General features: G+C 45.0%; 1 protein-coding gene across 2 annotated transcripts in view; it reads right to left on the bottom strand.

Moving 5' to 3' along the window:
- The window catches only part of kri1 (KRI1 homolog), a 70,768-nt gene that overhangs the window by 33,908 nt on the left and 19,574 nt on the right, over positions 1-17,286 (bottom strand). For both annotated transcript variants that reach the window (XM_033050721.1, XM_033050722.1), the window contains exons 9-10: positions 15,488-15,600; positions 6,000-6,132 (exon numbers count right to left, since the gene is read on the bottom strand). In XM_033050721.1, the coding sequence (XP_032906612.1) occupies positions 6,000-6,132; positions 15,488-15,600 (246 nt within the window). The remainder of the gene's footprint in view (positions 1-5,999; positions 6,133-15,487; positions 15,601-17,286) is intronic.

Raw genomic sequence — 17,286 nt, 5'->3', positions numbered from 1 at the left:
GTTTTCAAGAGAGAGTTACATTTAGTTCTTGGGGCTAACGACATCAAGGGATATGGGGAAAAAAACAGGAAAGAGGTACGGATTTTAGATGAATAGCCATGATCATATTGAATAGCAGTGCTGGCTCGAAGGGCCGATGGCCTATTCCTACACCTATTTTCTATGTTTCTATGCTTAAGTATATGGCAATAAAACTCGATCACTTGATTTTGAAGCATTCATGCTTGGTAGAGGTATAATGTAGTCATAGAGTGATACAGTGTGAAAACAGGCCCTTCGGCACAACTTGCCCACACCCGCCAACATGTCCCAGCTACGCTACCTGCTTTTGGTCCATACCTCCAAACCTGTCCTATCCATGTATCAGCCTAACCTTTTCTTAAATGTTGGGATGGTCCCTGCCTCAACTACCTCCTCTGGCAGCTTGTTCCATACACCCATCACCCTTTGTGTGGATAAAGTTACCCCTTAAAAACTTACCTCTTAAAAATACTTCAGACAATAAACATTGAAATCATACTTCTACAGTGCACTAAAACATGATTTTAATACATCAAATTTCAAAATGTTCCTACCCTGGGAGGGGGGACCCCCTTCTTCCACACCCTCTCCCCACTCGGTTGCTCCACTCCCTCACCGGGTACCCCCAAGGCCAGTGATCAGTGATCGCACAGCCTCCCCCCTTTCAAAAACGCTCCAATCCAATTTAAAGCATATATATTGCATTCAAATGTAAGTTAAAAGACTCGCTACAGTATGCACCATATTGCACAATTTCAAGCTGAAAAATGCAAACGTTCCGTACCAATGGGAGGGGGACACACTCCTCCCACCCCCCACCCCGGTCTCTCGCAATTTCTCACTCCCAATTCTCACCCAATGTTGGCAGCCCTGCATCTACACTAGTCCCACCTGCCTGTGTTTGGCCCAGATCCCTCTAAACCTACCCTATCCATGAACCTATCCAAGTGTCTCTCAATTGTTTCTGCATCTGTCTCAAATGCTTCTGGCAGCGTGTACACATACCCGCCACCCTCTGTGAAAAAATTGCCCCTTGGGTTCCTCGTAAATCTTTCCCCACTCACCTTAAACCTAGTTCTTGATTTCACTGCCCTGGGGGAAAAAAAGACTCGAGGCTGGAGGGGTGGAGGCTGAGGGGTGAACTTCTAGAGGTGTAACCAAGTCATGAGGGGAATAGATAGCGTAAATCCCTCGAGTTATGAATGACACTTAGACTTGGGAAACAGTGATGTAGGTACATGGAGGAAGTGGACTGAACTTTGCTGCCTTCCCTCACAGTGGGAAACGTTGATCCCGCTGTGGGGAGATGTATTTTTATGTTTAATGTTAAATTCTATAATGTTGTGTTAATTTTATTGGTGTGTTGCAATGGCAACTCAAATTTCACGACACCAATTGGTGTATGTGACAATAAATGTTGAGCCAAAACCAAAAAGGCCTAAGTCAGGCAACGCCATTGTAGTGGGAGACTCCATTGTGAGAGGTACGGACAGGGGTTTCTGCGGCAACAGACGGGATTCGAGGAAGGTGTGCTGCCTTCCTGGTGCCAGGATCCAGGATGTCACGGACAGAGTGCAGAAAATCCTCAATGGCGAAGGTGAACAGCCGGAAGTGGTAGTGCATGTCGGCACAAATGATGTCGGAGAGAAAGGGATGAATATTCTGCAGCGTGACTTTAGAGAGCTCGGAAAAATGCTGAAAAGCAGGACCTCCAGGGTTGTTATCTCCGGTTTGCTTCCAGTTCCTCATGCTGGCGAGAGCAGGAACAGGGAGATACGGGACCTGAACGTGTGGCTGAGGAACTGGTGCACGGGGCAGGGATTTAGATTCTTAGATCACTGGGATCTGTTTTGGGGTAAGGGGGAACTGTACAAAAGGGATGGATTGCATCTTAACAGGTGGGGGACCAGCATTCTGGCAGGCAGGTTTGCCACTGCTACACGGGTGGTTTTAAACTGAATAAGGGGGGTGGGGTGTCGAATGGGATAGTTGAGGATGGAGTTAAAGGGAAAGGGTTTCTTAAATGTGTGAGCGTAGAGACAGAGGGGTGTAAAATGAGGGGAGAAGCAATAGGTAGCAAGGTGAAATGTGGCAGGCAGACAAATCCAGGGCAAAAATCAAAAAGGGCCACTTTTCAACATAATAGTATAAGGGGTAAGAGTGTTGTAAAAACAAGCCTGAAGGCTTTGTGTCTCAATGCAAGGAGCATTCGTAATAAGGTGGATGAGTTGAATGTGCAGATAGCTATTAATGACTATGATATAGTTGGGATCACGGAGACATGGCTCCAGGGTGACCAAGGCTGGGAGCTGAACATCCAGGGATATTCAATATTCAGGAGGGATAGACAGAAAGGGAAAGGAGGTGGGGTAGCGTTGCTGGTTAGAGAGCAGATTAACGCAATAGAAAGGAAGGACATTAGCTTGGAGGATGTAGAATCGATATGGGTAGAGCTGCAAAACACTAAGGGGCAGAAAACTCTAGTGGGAGTTGTGTACAGGCCACCTAACAGTAGTAGTGGAGTTGGGGGATGGCATCAAACAGGAAATTAGAAATGCGTGCAACAAAGGTAAAACAGTTATAATGGGTGACTTCAATCTACATATAGTTTGGGTGAATCAAATTGGCAAGGGTGCTGAAGAAGAGGATTTCTTGGAATGTATGCGGGATAGGTTTCTAAACCAACATGTAGAGGAACCAACGAGAGAGCAGGCTATTCTAGATTGGGTATTGAGTAATGAGGAAGGGTTAGTTAGCAGTCTTGTTGTGCGTGGCCCCTTGGGCAAGAGTGACCATAATATGGTTGAGTTCTCCATTAGGATGGAGAGTGACATTGTTAAGTCAGAAACAAGGGTCCTGAAATTAAAGAAAGGTAACTTTGAGGGTATGAGACGTGAATTGGCCAAGATAGACTGGCAATTGATTCTTAAAGGGTTGACGGTGGATATGCAATGGAAGGCATTTAATGACTGCATGGATGAACTACAACAATTGTTCATCCCAGTTTGGCAAAAAAATAAATCAGGGAAGGTAGTGCATCCGTGGATAACAAGGGAAATCAGGGATAGTATCAAAACAAAAGATGAAGTGTACAAATTAGCCAGAAAAAGCAGCCTACCAGAGGACTGGGAGAAATTCAGAGTCCAGCAGAGGAGGACAAAGGGCTTAATTAGGAAAGGGAAAATAGATTATGAAAGAAAACTGGCAGGGAACATAAAAACTGACAGCAAAAGCTTTTATAGATATGTGAAGAGAAAAAGATTAGTTAAAACAAATGTAGGTCCCTTGCAGTCAGAAACAGGTGAATTGATCATGGGGAACAAGGACATGGCAGACCAATTGAATAACTACTTTGGTTCTGTCTTCACTAAGGAAGACATAAATAATCTGCCGGAAATAGCAGGGGACCGGGGGTCAAATGAGATGGAGGAACTGAGTGAAATCCAGGGTACACACAATTGCTGGGGAAACTCAGCGGGTGCAGCAGCATCTATGGAGCGAAGGAAATAGGCGACGTTTCGGGCCGAAACCCTTCTTCAGACTGATGGGGGGTGGGGAAAGAAAGAAGGAAAAGGGGAGGAGGAGGAGGAGCCCGAGGGCGGGCGGATGGGAGGGTGGGAGGAGACAGCTAGAGGGTTAAGGAAGGGGAGGAGACAGCACGGGCTAGCCAAATTGGGAGAATTCAATGTTAATGCCATAAGGACGCAAGGACCCCAGACGGAATATGAGGTGCTGTTCCTCCAATTTCCGCTGTTGCTCACTCTGGCAATGGAGGAGACCCAGGACAGAGAGGTCGGATTGGGAATGGGAGGGGGAGTTGAAGTGCTGAGCTACCGGGAGGTCAGGTAGGTTATTGCGGACTGAGCGGAGGTGTTCGGCGAAACGATCGCCCAACCTACGCTTGGTCTCACCGATGTAAATGAGCTGACATCTAGAGCAGCGGATGCAGTAGATGAGGTTGGAGGAGATACAGGTGAACCTTTGTCGCACCTGGAACGACTGCTTGGGACCTTGAATGGAGTCGAGGGGGGAGGTGAAGGGACAGGTGTTGCATTTCTTGCGGTTGCAACGGAAAGTGCCCGGGGAGGGGGTGGTGCGGGAGGGAAGGGAAGAATTAAGTGCTGGGACCCCAGCTATTTTGAGTGAAATCCAGGTAAATGCGTGAAATCCAGGTTAGCCGGGAAGTGGTGTTAGGTAAATTGAATGGATTAAAGGCCGATAAATCCCCAGGGCCAGATAGGCTGCATCCCAGAGTACTTAAGGAAGTAGCCCCAGAAATAGTGCATGCATTAGTGATAATTTTTCAAAACTCTTTAGATTCTGGAGTAGTTCCTGAGGATTGGAGGGTAGCTAATGTAACCCCACTTTTTAAAAAGGGAGGGAGAGTGAAAACGGGGAATTACAGACCAGTTAGTCTAACGTCGGTAGTGGGGAAACTGCTAGAATCAGTTATTAAAGATGGGATAGCAGCACATTTGGAAAGCGGTGAAATCATTGGACAAAGTCAGCATGGATTTACAAAAGGTAAATCATGTCTGACGAATCTTATAGAATTTTTCGAGGATGTAACTAGTAGAGTGGATAAGGGAGAACCAGTGGATGTGTTATATCTGGACTTTCAGAAGGCTTTCGACAAGGTCCCACATAAGAGATTAGTATACAAACTTAAAGCACACGGAATTGGGGGTTCAGTATTGATGTGGATAGAGAACTGGCTGGCAGACAGGAAGCAAAGAGTAGGAGTAAACGGGTCCTTTACACAATGGCAGGCAGTGACTAGTAGGGTACCGCAAGGCTCAGTGCTGGGACCCCAGCTATTTACGATATATATTAATGATTTGGACGAGGGAATTGAATGCAACATCTCCAAGTTTGCAGATGACACGAAGCTGGGAGGCAGTGTTAGCTGTGAGGAGGATGCTAGGAGGCTGCAAGGTGACTTGGATAGGCTGGGTGAGTGGGCAAATGCATGGCAGATGCAGTATAATGTGGATAAATGTGAGGTTATCCACTTTGGTGGCAAAAACAGGAAAGTAGACTATTATCTGAATGGTGGCCGATTAGGAAAGGGGGAGATGCAACGAGACCTGGGTGTCATGGTACACCAGTCATTAAAAGTAGGCATGCAGGTGCAGCAGGCAGTGAAGAAGGCGAATGGTATGTTAGCATTCATAGCAAAAGGATTTGAGTATAGGAGCAGGGAGGTTCTACTGCAGTTGTACAGGGTCTTGGTGAGACCACACCTGGAGTATTGCGTACAGTTTTGGTCTCCTAATCTGAGGAAAGACATTCTTGCCATAGAGGGAGTACAGAGAAGGTTCACCAGACTGATTCCTCGGATGTCAGGACTTTCATATGAAGAAAGACTGGATAGACTCGGTTTGTACTCGCTAGAATTTAGAAGATTGAGGGGGGATCTTATAGAAACTTACAAAATTCTTAAGGGGTTGGACAGGCTAGATGCAGGAAGATTGTTTCCGATGTTGGGGAAGTCCAGAACAAGGGGTCACAGTTTAAGGATAAGGGGGAAATCTTTTAGGACCGAGATGAGGAAAAAAATTTTCACGCAGAGAGTGGTGAATCTGTGGAATTCTCTGCCACAGAAGGTAGTTGAGGCCAGTTCGTTGGCTATATTTAAGAGGGAGTTAGATGTGGCCCTTGTGGCTAAAGGGATCAGGGGGTATGGAGAGAAGGCAGGTACAGGATACTGAGTTGGATGATCAGCCATGATCAAATTGAATGGCGGTGCAGGCTCGAAGGGCCGAATGGCCTACTCCTGCACCTATTTTCTATGTTTCTACATGTCCTTTGTCCTTTGAATGATTCTTTTCTCTCTCCATTTCTTGAGGCTGTTGGAGAAATACTTTCACCACTGATGACCTGAGACGCACATTGAACTTGTGACTATATTAGGGCTGTGGGTAATTGGGATCAATAAAGGGAAGTGCATTATCATCTATATTTAACATGTCACTTACTAATTCTGCACCTGGTTCCTCGAATCGGAAATTATATTTTCTTTCAAAGTCTTCCTGTTTCTTTAGAAATTCCTCCCCTTCATCCGAGGAGTCGTCTACATCGTCTTGAACGATTTCATCGTAAGTAGGTATCCTTCAAGATTGTTGTGGGCGAGCACGAGGGAAGGAAGGGAAGGAAACAAAAGCAAAGTGAATGTCAAGCAGCCTAAATGCGATACGATTCTCAGTCTGAAGAAGATTCAAGATTCAAGATTCAAGAAGTTTATTGCCATGTCAACAAGTTGATAGGAATGTGTCTTGGTTCGCTCTCAGACAGATACAATACAGTACAATACAACCACCACATACACCACAATAAATAATACAGACAGTACCGTACGAAGGACAATATATACAGGAAGGACAGTACCCAGCAGCGTCATGTTAAGCGTAAGTGCAAGTGCAAAAGAAAGTGCAAAGTGATTAGTGCAAATTCAAATATCTGATGGCTTGGAGGTAGGTGCTGTCTCTGAAGCGAGATGTTTTACTTTTAATGCTTCTATATCTCCTTCCTGATGGGAGGAGATTAAAGAGGTAATGTGCCGGGTGAAAGTGGCCTCGAAGGGCCTCGAACCAAAACGTCATCCATTTCTTCTATCCAGAGATGCTGCCTGTCCCGCTGAGTTACTCCAGCATTTTGTCTATTCTTAGAAGGCTACACCATTATGGCTGCAGATCACGAGTGGACAAGTGCACAGAGGTGAAGAGGGTAACTTTCTCTTCCTCTCTCAGATCATCCAGGTCAGATTCCACTGCTGTAGACTTAAAAAAACTTAAGTCAGCAGTTCGCAAAAGCACATCTCGGGCGGGTGCCGCTGCAAGTGGCCGAGCGCTTGGATAGGACGCGGCCCACAGCGGCACCGAGCAGGCCGACCCCTGCAACACCAACCCAGTGCCTCTGCCAGGACAATGAGCCTTTATGGCCAAGTTCAGAAGGGTCTCACCCAAAACATCACCCATTCCTTCTCTCCAGAGATGCTGCCTATCCCGCTGAGTTACTCCAGCATTTTGTGTCTATCTTCAGACTCTAACACTTTTGGCCAAACTATGATTTTTCCTATTTGAACAATGGACATTATTGTCAAGCTTAACCTTGTCGTCAGTCACAAGCAACCTATGCACTGCCAATGAGGGGAATTATCACTCTCTACATCCCTAAATATCTCTCTTTCTCCTTAATTTAGTTCAAGGCAAGGATTTCTGTTCCCACCTCGCTAACATCACGTGTTGGTGATAACAAGCATCATCCAAAAATGAACTGCTTCTTTTAAAAAGTTTCCCTTTACAAGTTTAGTTTAGTTTAGAGATACAGACCCTTCGGCCCATCGAGTCCATGCCAACCAGCAATCCCCGAACACTAACACTATCCTACACACACTAGGGACAACTTACAATTTTACCGAAGCTAATTAACCTGCATACCTGCACGTCTTTGGAGCGTGGGAGGAAATCGGAGCACCCGGAGAAAACCCACGCAGGTCACGGGGAGAACGTACAAACTCCATACAGCCAGCACCCAGAGTCAAGATGGAACCTGGGTCTCTGGTGCTGTGAGGCAGTAACTCTACCGCTGCTCCACCGTGCCGCCCCGAGTGAATAAGAAACAATTGCCTTCCCTGTCAAGGACCACAGAATTGGTTATTGGCTCCCTGGAATTGTCGCTTTGGAGAATAGATCACAGAACTGATGATGGATTCAAGCAGAAATTCTGGGTGATGTGTAGGATAAAATACTACAGGGCAGGGTACAATACCACCTGGTGCATGTTATAGAACATAGAACAAGAACAGGCCTTTCAGACCACAATGTCTGTGCCAAACCTGATGCCAAGACCAACTTCTATCCACCTGCACATAATCCTTATCCTACAATTCCTTGCATATCCACATATCCCTATTCAAATGTCTCTTAAATGCCACTATCATATCTCCGTAAAGAGTTTCACAGAGTTAGACATTTTTAGAGAGATTCTAAACATTTACAAAGCTGCATGGATGATCAGTGGTGACAAAAACTTGCGTTTAGATCATGTCAAAGCCACTTCAAAGTGGGCTTGTTTGAAGAAGGGTTTGAAATCTGTAGAAGGGACCCGACGGGAAATATCACCTATCCACATTCTCCAAGGGTGCTGCCAGACTTAAGGGCTTGTCCCACTTTCGCAACCTAATTCACGACCTCTGCCGAGTTTGCCCTTGACTCATACTTGCAGCATGGTCGACACGAGGTCGTAGGTAGGTTGTAGCAGGTCATGATGCTAGTCGTAGGTACTCATGGCATCAAGTAGGTCGGGGCGTTTTTTTAAGCCTGAGGAAAAATGTCCACGAGTTAAAAAGGTCGTGAATTAGGTCGTGAAAGTGGAACAGGACCTTTACTCCAGCATTTTGTGTCTATTTTTCCTCTGGTTGCTTGGCATTGACACTTATGGACAATTGCTCAAATGTTTGGTCAGAGGTTTATTTTCAATAGAATATCAAAGGAGAGAGAAGAATATTGGGTAATGAGGAAGGGTTAGTTAGCAGTCTTGTTGTACGTGCCCCCTTGGGCAAGGGTGACCATAATATGGTTGAGTTCTTCATTAGGATGGAGAGTGACATTGTTAATTCAGAAACAATGGTTCTGAACTTAAAGAAAGGTAACTTTGAGGGTATGAGATGTGAATTGGCCAAGATTGACTGGCAATTAATTCTAAAAGGGTTGACGGTGGATATGCAATGGAAGACATTTAAAGACTGCATGGATGAACTACAAAAATTGTTCATCCCAGTTTGGCAAAAGAATAAATCAGGGAAGGTAGTGCATCCGTGGATAACAAGGGAAATCAGGGATAGTATCAAAGCGAAGGATGATGCGTACAAATTAGCCAGAAAAAGCAGCATACCGGAGGACTGGGAGAAATTCAGAGACCAGCAGAGGAGGACAAAGGGCTTAATTAGGAAAGGAAAAATAGATTATGAAAGAAAACTGGCAGGGAACATAAAAACTGACTGCAAAAGTTTTTATAGATATGTGAAAAGAAAGAGATTAGTTAAAACAAATGTAGGTCCCTTGCAGTCAGAAAAGGTGAGTTGATCATGGGGAACAAGGATATGGCGGACCAATTGAATAACTACTTTGGTTCCGTCTTCACTAAGGAAGACATAAATAATCTGCCGGAAATAGCAGGGGACCGCGGGTCAAAGGAGTTGGAGGAATTGAGTGAAATCCAGGTTAGCCGGGAAGTGGTGTTGGGTAAATTGAATGGATTAAAGGCCGATAAATCCCCAGGGCCAGATAGGCTGCATCCCAGAGTACTTAAGGAAGTAGCTCCAGAAATAGTGGATGCATTAGTAATAATCTTTCAAAACTCTTTAGATTCTGGAGTAGTTCCTGAGGATTGGCGGGTAGCAAACGTAACCCCACTTTTTAAGAAGGGAGGGAGAGAGAAAACGGGGAATTACAGACCAGTTAGTCTAACATCGGTAGTGGGGAAACTGCTAGAGTCAGTTATTAAAGATGGGATAGCAGCACATTTGGAAAGTGGTGAAATCATTGGACAAAGTCAGCATGGATTTACAAAAGGTAAATCATGTCTGACGAATCTTATAGAATTTTTCGAGGATGTAACTAGTAGCGTGGATAGGGGAGAACCAGTGGATGTGGTGTATCTGGACTTCCAGAAGGCTTTCGACAAGGTCCCACATAAGAGATTAGTTTACAAACTTAAAGCACACGGCATTGGGGGTTCAGTATTGATGTGGATAGAGAACTGGCTGGCAAACAGGAAGCAAAGAGTAGGAGTAAACGGGTCCTTTTCACAATGGCAGGCAGTGACTAGTGGGGTACCGCAAGGCTCAGTGCTGGGACCCCAGCTATTTACAATATATATTAATGATCTGGATGAGGGAATTGAAGGCAATATCTCCAAGTTTGCGGATGACACTAAGCTGGGGGGCAGTGTTAGCTGTGAGGAGGATGCTAGGAGACTGCAAGGTGACTTGGATAGGTTGGGTGAGTGGGCAAATGTTTGGCAGATGCAGTATAATGTGGATAAATGTGAGGTTATCCATTTTGGTGGCAAAAACAGGAAAGCAGACTATTATCTAAATGGTGGCCGACTAGGAAAAGGGGAGATGCAGCGAGACCTGGGTGTCATGGTGCACCAGTCTTTGAAGGTGGGCATGCAGGTGCAGCAGGCAGTGAAGAAAGCGAATGGTATGTTAGCTTTCATAGCAAAAGGATTTGAGTACAGGAGCAGGGAGGTTCTACTGCAGTTGTACACTAGAGACCACACCTGGAGTATTGCGTACAGTTTTGGTCTCCAAATCTGAGGAAGGACATTATTGCCATAGAGGGAGTGCAGAGAAGGTTCACCAGACTGATTCCTGGGATGTCAGGACTGTCTTATGAAGAAAGACTGGATAGACTTGGTTTATACTCTCTAGAATTTAGGAGATTGAGAGGGGATCTTATAGAAACTTACAAAATTCTTAAGGGGTTGGACAGGCTAGATGCAGGAAGATTGCTCCCGATGTTGGGGAAGTCCAGGACAAGGGGTCACAGCTTAAGGATAAGGGGGAAATCCTTTAAAACCGAGATGAGAAGAACTTTTTTCACACAGAGAGTGGTGAATCTCTGGAACTCCCTGCCACAGAGGGTAGTCGAGGCCAGTTCATTGGCTATATTTAAGAGGGAGTTAGATGTGGCCCTTGTGGCTAAGGGGATCAGAGGGTATGGTGAGAAGGCAGGTACGGGATACTGAGTTGGATGATCAGCCATGATCATATTGAATGGCGGTGCAGGCTCGAAGGGCCGAATGGCCTACTCCTGCACCTAATTTCTATGTTTCTATGTAATATTGGGAAGGAAAAAGAACCGAGAGGGAATTCCAGAGATTCAGTGCAGCTGCAGTGCATGGTGGTCAGTGGTGGGGAGATTCAGATTGGGGATGCACAGGAGGCCAGGACTGGAACTGTGGATAGAGTGGACATGGACAGGATGTTTCCAATAGTGGGAGAGTCTAGGACTAGAGGTCACAGCCTCAGAATTAAAGGATGTTCTTTTAGGAAGGAGATTTTAGGAAGGAGCCCCTGGTTCTGGACTCGCCCAACATTAGGAAAAATGTTCCCAATGTTGGGCTAGTCCAGAACCAGGGGCCACACTCTTAGAATAAAGGGGAGGTCAATTATGACTGAGGTGAGAAAAAACTTTTTCACCCAGAGTTGTGAATTTGTGGAATTCCCTGCCACAGAGGGCAGTGGAGGCCAAATCACTGGATGGATTTAATAATAATATAATAATAAACTTTATTTATAAAGCGCTTTAAACAACCGCAGTTGCCACAAAGTGCTGTACATGAGAACTCATGGACAAAAAGTTATTACAAACCATTAAAAACCGTAAAACGAAGGACTAAAAACAACACTCTTTAAGAGAGAGTTAGAGCTCTCGGGGTTAGTGGAGTCAAGGGATATGGGAAGAAGGCAGGCACGGGTTAATGATAGGGGACGATCAGCCATGATTACAATGAATGGCGGTGCTGGCTCAAAGGGCCGAATGGCCTCCTCCCGCACCTATTTTCTATGTTTCTATGAGATGAGGAGACATTTCTTTAGTCAGAGGGTGGTGAATCTGTGGCATTCTTTGCCACAGAAGGTACTGGAGGCCAAGTCATTGGATATGTTTAAGGCGGAGATAGATAGATTCTTGATTAGTACGGGTGTCCGGGGTTACGGGGAGAAGGCCGGAGAATGGGGTTAGGAGGTAGAGATAGATCAGCCATGATTGAATGGCAGATTAGACTTGATGGGCTGAATGGCCTAATTCTGCTCCTATTCCTTATGATCTTATGAAGGCAGGGCAAGAGGATTGCATTACTGGAGCTGTGCAATAATACACAATTCTCTGGTTTGCAACCACAGAGGAAATAGGCAGGCCACCGCAGCCTCCACTCCTCCTTCCTGATGTGGAGCAATTAGGCAACTTGGAGGGGCAGAAGAAGCAGATTTTTCTTTTTATTAATATCGTGGTTTCATATACTTCTCACCATCTCATACTTAATTGTTCCAGCAGACTTTTTTCAATATAACAAGTGGTGTCAGCTGAATTTTTCTCTGCCCTTGCTGCGGCTTGTACAGGATCCATTTTCAGAGTGAAAACTGTGAGTTCTATAGTTTCATAACTCCGGCTCTTTGCCAACTTATATTTTATTCAGCCACGATTTGAAATTGACTCATCTTTGTAATTGGGCAATCAGGCATCAGCGCTGGCTCGCATTCGATGCCCTCCCCTTGACCTCAGTTCAACGGGGCAGGAGGGAAAAAATATAATTTGGTACGTTTTGTCTTTTTTAAATTTCCCGCTCTTCCCCAACTTGAATGTCACTGGATGGGAGATCGGAGGATTCACCAATGGAATCAGTTGAACGGGTTTGTATGCTGGCATGGTATCGTTGTACGTCATGTTGCAGTATCTAATGAGCTTGCAACTTAGTAGCTGGTGCAACCTTGTTCTGCTACTCTGCAATGCAACAGTGTTACTTACGCACATTCTTTGCTCCAGATGGCTGACCTGTTAGTGCCCTCCCTGACCTTGATGTACCATAGTTCGCGAGAGGTATCCTTCAAAGATCTGCTTGCAGCAGTTTCAAAAATCAACTACTGTACAGGGATAGACAATAGACAATAGGTGCAGAAGTAGGCCATTTGGCCCTTCGAGCCAGCACCACCATTCAATGTGATCATGGCTGATCATCCCCATCAGTACCCCGTTCCTGCCTTCTCTCCATATCCCCTGACTCCGCTATTTTTAAGAGCCCTATAGACATAGAAACATAGAAAATAGGTGCAGGAGTAGGCCATTCGGCCCTTCGAGCCTGCACTGCCATTCAATGTGATCATGGCTGATCATCCAACTCAGTATCCTGTACCTGCCTTCTCTCCATACCCCCTGATCCCCTTAGCCACAAGGGCCACATCTAACTCCCTCTTAAAAATAGGCAATGAACTGGCCTCAACTACCTTCTGTGGCAGAGAATTCCAGAGATTCACCCTTATCCTTAAACTGTGACCTCTTGTTCTGGACTTCCCCAACATCGGGAACAATCTTCCTGCATCTAGCCCGTCCAACCCCTTAAGAATTTGGTAAGTTTCTATAGGATCCCCCCTCAATCTTCTAAATTCTAGCGAGAAATTCTATCCAGCTCTCTTTTGAAAGCATCCAGAGAACCTGCCTCCACATTGAATTCCGCAGACTCACCACTCTGTGAGAAAAAGTGATTCCTCGTCTCCGTTCTAAATGGCTTACTCCTTATCCTTAAACTGTGGCCCCTGGTTCTGGACTCCCCCAACATCGGGAACATGTTTCCTGCCTCTAGCGTGTCCAAACCCTTAACAATCTTATATGTTTCAATGAGATGCCCTCTCATCCTTCTAAACTTCAGAGTGTACAAGCCCAGCTGCTCCATTCTCTCAGCATATGACAGTCCCGCCATCCCGGGAATTAACCTTGTAAACCTACGCTGCACTCCCTCAATAGCAAGAATGTCCTTCCTCAAATTAGGGGACCAAAACTGCACACAATACTCCAGGTGTGGTCCCACTAGGGCTCTGTACTCTTTGCTCCTATATTTCATTTCTAGCATGATGAAAAATGTCCATGAGTAAAAAAGTTCGTGAATTAGGTCGTGAAAGTGGGACAGGCCCTTAAGGCAGCAACTCTACTGCTCTACCACTGTATTAGAAAATGGCTGATCAGTGTCTTACACTAACTCGTATCTATTTGCTTCCCTTGACTTACAAAAAATCTATTCATTTTAATTTTGTAATTTAAGGTTAACCATAATTTTGTAATTTCCAAACTCCCCCCTCGTCCAAATAGGTTTTTTTATTGATTGGAGGGAGAAATAGAAGTTTCTTGACCCCCATCCAAAGTTGACCAGATTCTAAAGTTTAATTTTAGCTCTTTTGAGTTTTGTATATTAAATCCACATTTTGGGGAATTGATAAAGCAAAAAGGAATTTTTTTTTTTGTATATACAAGAACAATGTTTCTCCCTTCCAACCATCTCATCCTCAGAAACGTTTGTGCTAAATGTTGCTGGGATGGTTGCAGCTCTTAGACCTCTGCAAATGGTTAATTTCCACGAACAACAGGCTATTCAACTTTTTCTTCATCTTGCGTATGGCGCGCACAGCCTAAAGTTGTAGGACAACTTGATCTAGGACAACTTATTTGATTGTGCATGCCAGGTTGATTGCATTCGCCGAAACAGGGCGTACCACGTGAAGGTTGCAATCTCCCACCCCGGCTATTCAACTGATTGGGGACCACAGCCAAACAAACTCCGCTGCTGTATACTATCATATTGAGTCTCATTGGCTGTAACTCATTTTCACCTAGATCACAGCTAACAATGGCCAGTCGCCTTTGTCATCGTAACTTTTTAACATATTTTTAATTAATTTGTTCTATATATATTTCTCTCTGTATCACCGTCTATATCTCTTGTTTCCCTTTCCCCTGACTCTCAGTCTGAAGAAGGGTCTTGACCCAAATTCCTTTTCTCCAGAGATGCTGTCTGACCGGCTGAGTTACTCCAGCTTGTTGTGTCTATCTGCTGTATATTATCCGTGGGTTTGAAAGTGAGTGGTGCTGTTCCTGCAGTCCATCGCTGCCCAGTGACTCTGCCAAAGGCCCACGTCACTGTTATGCTGGAATTGTCTTCACTGGTTCCTCATCTCCAAGGCAGAAGTTATAATCTGCGCACCACAAATTCGACACACATGTACCCTGACACCAACCTCCAGGGACCTCTGCAACTATGGGCAACCAAGGTGTGTGGTACAGCGGTAGTGTTGATGCCTCACAGCGCCAGAGTCCCGGGTTCAATCCCGACTACGGGCACTGTCTGTACCGAGTTTGTACGTTCTCCCTGTGACCCGCGTGGGTTTCCTCCCACATTCCAAAGACGTGCGGGTTTGCAGGTGAATTGGCCTCTGTGTGGTGGGAAGGAAGCAGGATCATTCACCCGAGTCGGCGGACATGGACAGCTCCATCTTGGGGTAACAGCAGCAACAGCGGAAACCTTTGAATGAAAGGGACTGCAAAAAGTGTGACTGCTGAAATAGCACAGGCAACGAGCCAATGTGTTCCACTTGACACAGCACGAACTCCACAACAAACGGCAGCACCATGCAAGGACGCCACTGGTCTTAAAATTGATCGAAAGTGGATTGTGCAATAAAAATCAGATAAACGTGTTCATAGTTCACCCCTATCTACAAAAAGCCATTAAAACAATAAGCACCTTGGCTATAAAATGTCACATATCGTCATATACAAATACAACATGGCTCAAAGGATACAGGATGTAATACTTAAATATACTTCATGAAATAAAAGTCAAATAAATAACAGAAACAAAAAGTCCGGTGAATGTAGTAAACACCTGTAGCAAATATAAATGTTCTTACCTGTCTTCTTCCTCCTCATCCTCATCAAGATATTTTTTATTGAGAACATAGTCCCGCAGAAACTTCTCCCCTTCATCCAATTGAGGATCATTCCAGTAATCTCGGAGGTATTGCTGTAACATGATCAAAATATTTCCTTTTGTTTAAGTCCAGCACGGATACTGATCTCCCCACCATCGAAGGGATCTACAGGAGTCGCTGCCTCAAAATGGCAGCCAGCATCATCAGAGACCCACACTGCCCTGGCCACACTCTCATTTCACTCCTGCCATCGGGAAGAAGATATAAGTGCCTGAAAACTAGCATCCAGGGTCTGGAACAGCTTCTTCTCCACAGCCAACAATATATTACACACTGCAACCTCCAAATAAGCTCTGAATTACAGAGACTTGGGAGCGTTGATTTTTTTTTGTGTATGTGTATATACAGCTGGAGATGAACTGAAGGTGTGCACAAACCCCATGGCACTGATTGGAAAGCAAGTGAAACACCTTCCCTCACGAAGGAAGAGACTCCCTGATAGTCTAATGGAGACCTCGTGTAACAATACTGCAGCATTCCTGTTCTTCACTGACCCAAGACCCACCACAATCCTCTAACAATCTAGGCCGGTCTAGAACTATGCAGAAGTACGCTTCAAATTGCTAATTCACAATGGTTTTTTTCTTTAGTTTAAATGATCATGTTATCATAAATAAATGAATATTCCACAGGGAAGATTCCACTTAGATATATTTATTAGTCTCTCATGTTAAGGCAGTAGATGCATTATTTGGGTTACAGCAGTGCAGGTCTCAAAACCAATTGTCTTATGAACCCGACCAAGTTAAGTGATTCTAATACTACCATTCAAAAAAAACTTGCACGCACACACACAGCATGGAAACAGGCCCTTCGGCCCACCAAGTCCACACTGAACATTGGTCACCTGTTCACATTAGAAACCCGTCTGAAGAAGGGTTTCAGCCCGAAACGTTGCCTATTTCCTTCGCTCCATAAATGCTGCTGCACCCGCCGAGTTTCTCCAGCACTTTTGTCTACCTTCACATTAGTTCTCTGTTATCCCACTTTCCCATCCACTGCCTACGGACTAGAGGCAAATTTACAGAGGGCCAATTAAACTACTAACCCGCACGTCTTTGGAATGTGGGAGGAAACAAGAGCACCCGGGGGAAACCCACGTGGTCACAGGGAGAACGTGCAAACTCCACACAGACAGCACTCGTAGTCAGGATCAAACCAGGGTCTCTGGTGCTGTTGACAGCAGCTCAACCAGCTGTGCTGTACATCTAAAAAGAAAAAAAATCTTGATTTCTCAATCTTCCAATCTACCTTGCTGAAGCCCATGCATTCTTTTTCATCTGCACATTCTCTGTAGCAGTAACACTATATTCTGCACTCTTTATTTATTTCTTTTTGCACTATTTGGTGTAGTCATGCATGAAATGATTTGCCTGGAAAATACAGTGTAAAACCTTGTTCTGTGTATCTCAGTGCACATGCCATTAGTAAACCAATGGCCCCATAGCAGAAGCGTCCACGTCGCGGGGCTGGAGACTGGATGTATCCTGAGCTAATTCTGCTACCACCATCATCTACTGCAACAAGTGATGGCTTCCACTGATTGTCACAGCAGGAAGCTTGCATCCTTTTCAGGATGGACAATGACAGCGAGGTCAACATTTGTAACAAGATGGACATGAAAAGAAGAAGAGTAAACCAATGGTAATAAAAATCAACCATGCACTGTTGGGAGTATTGATATTGATTTATCATTGGCACATGTACAGAGATACAGC

The sequence above is a fragment of the Amblyraja radiata genome, chromosome 35 (genome assembly GCF_010909765.2).
Source record: "Amblyraja radiata isolate CabotCenter1 chromosome 35, sAmbRad1.1.pri, whole genome shotgun sequence".
Classification (NCBI taxonomy): Eukaryota; Metazoa; Chordata; class Chondrichthyes; order Rajiformes; family Rajidae; genus Amblyraja; species Amblyraja radiata.
The sequence above is the reverse complement of the archived record's forward strand: the minus strand, read 5'-3'. Positions and strand labels throughout refer to the sequence as shown.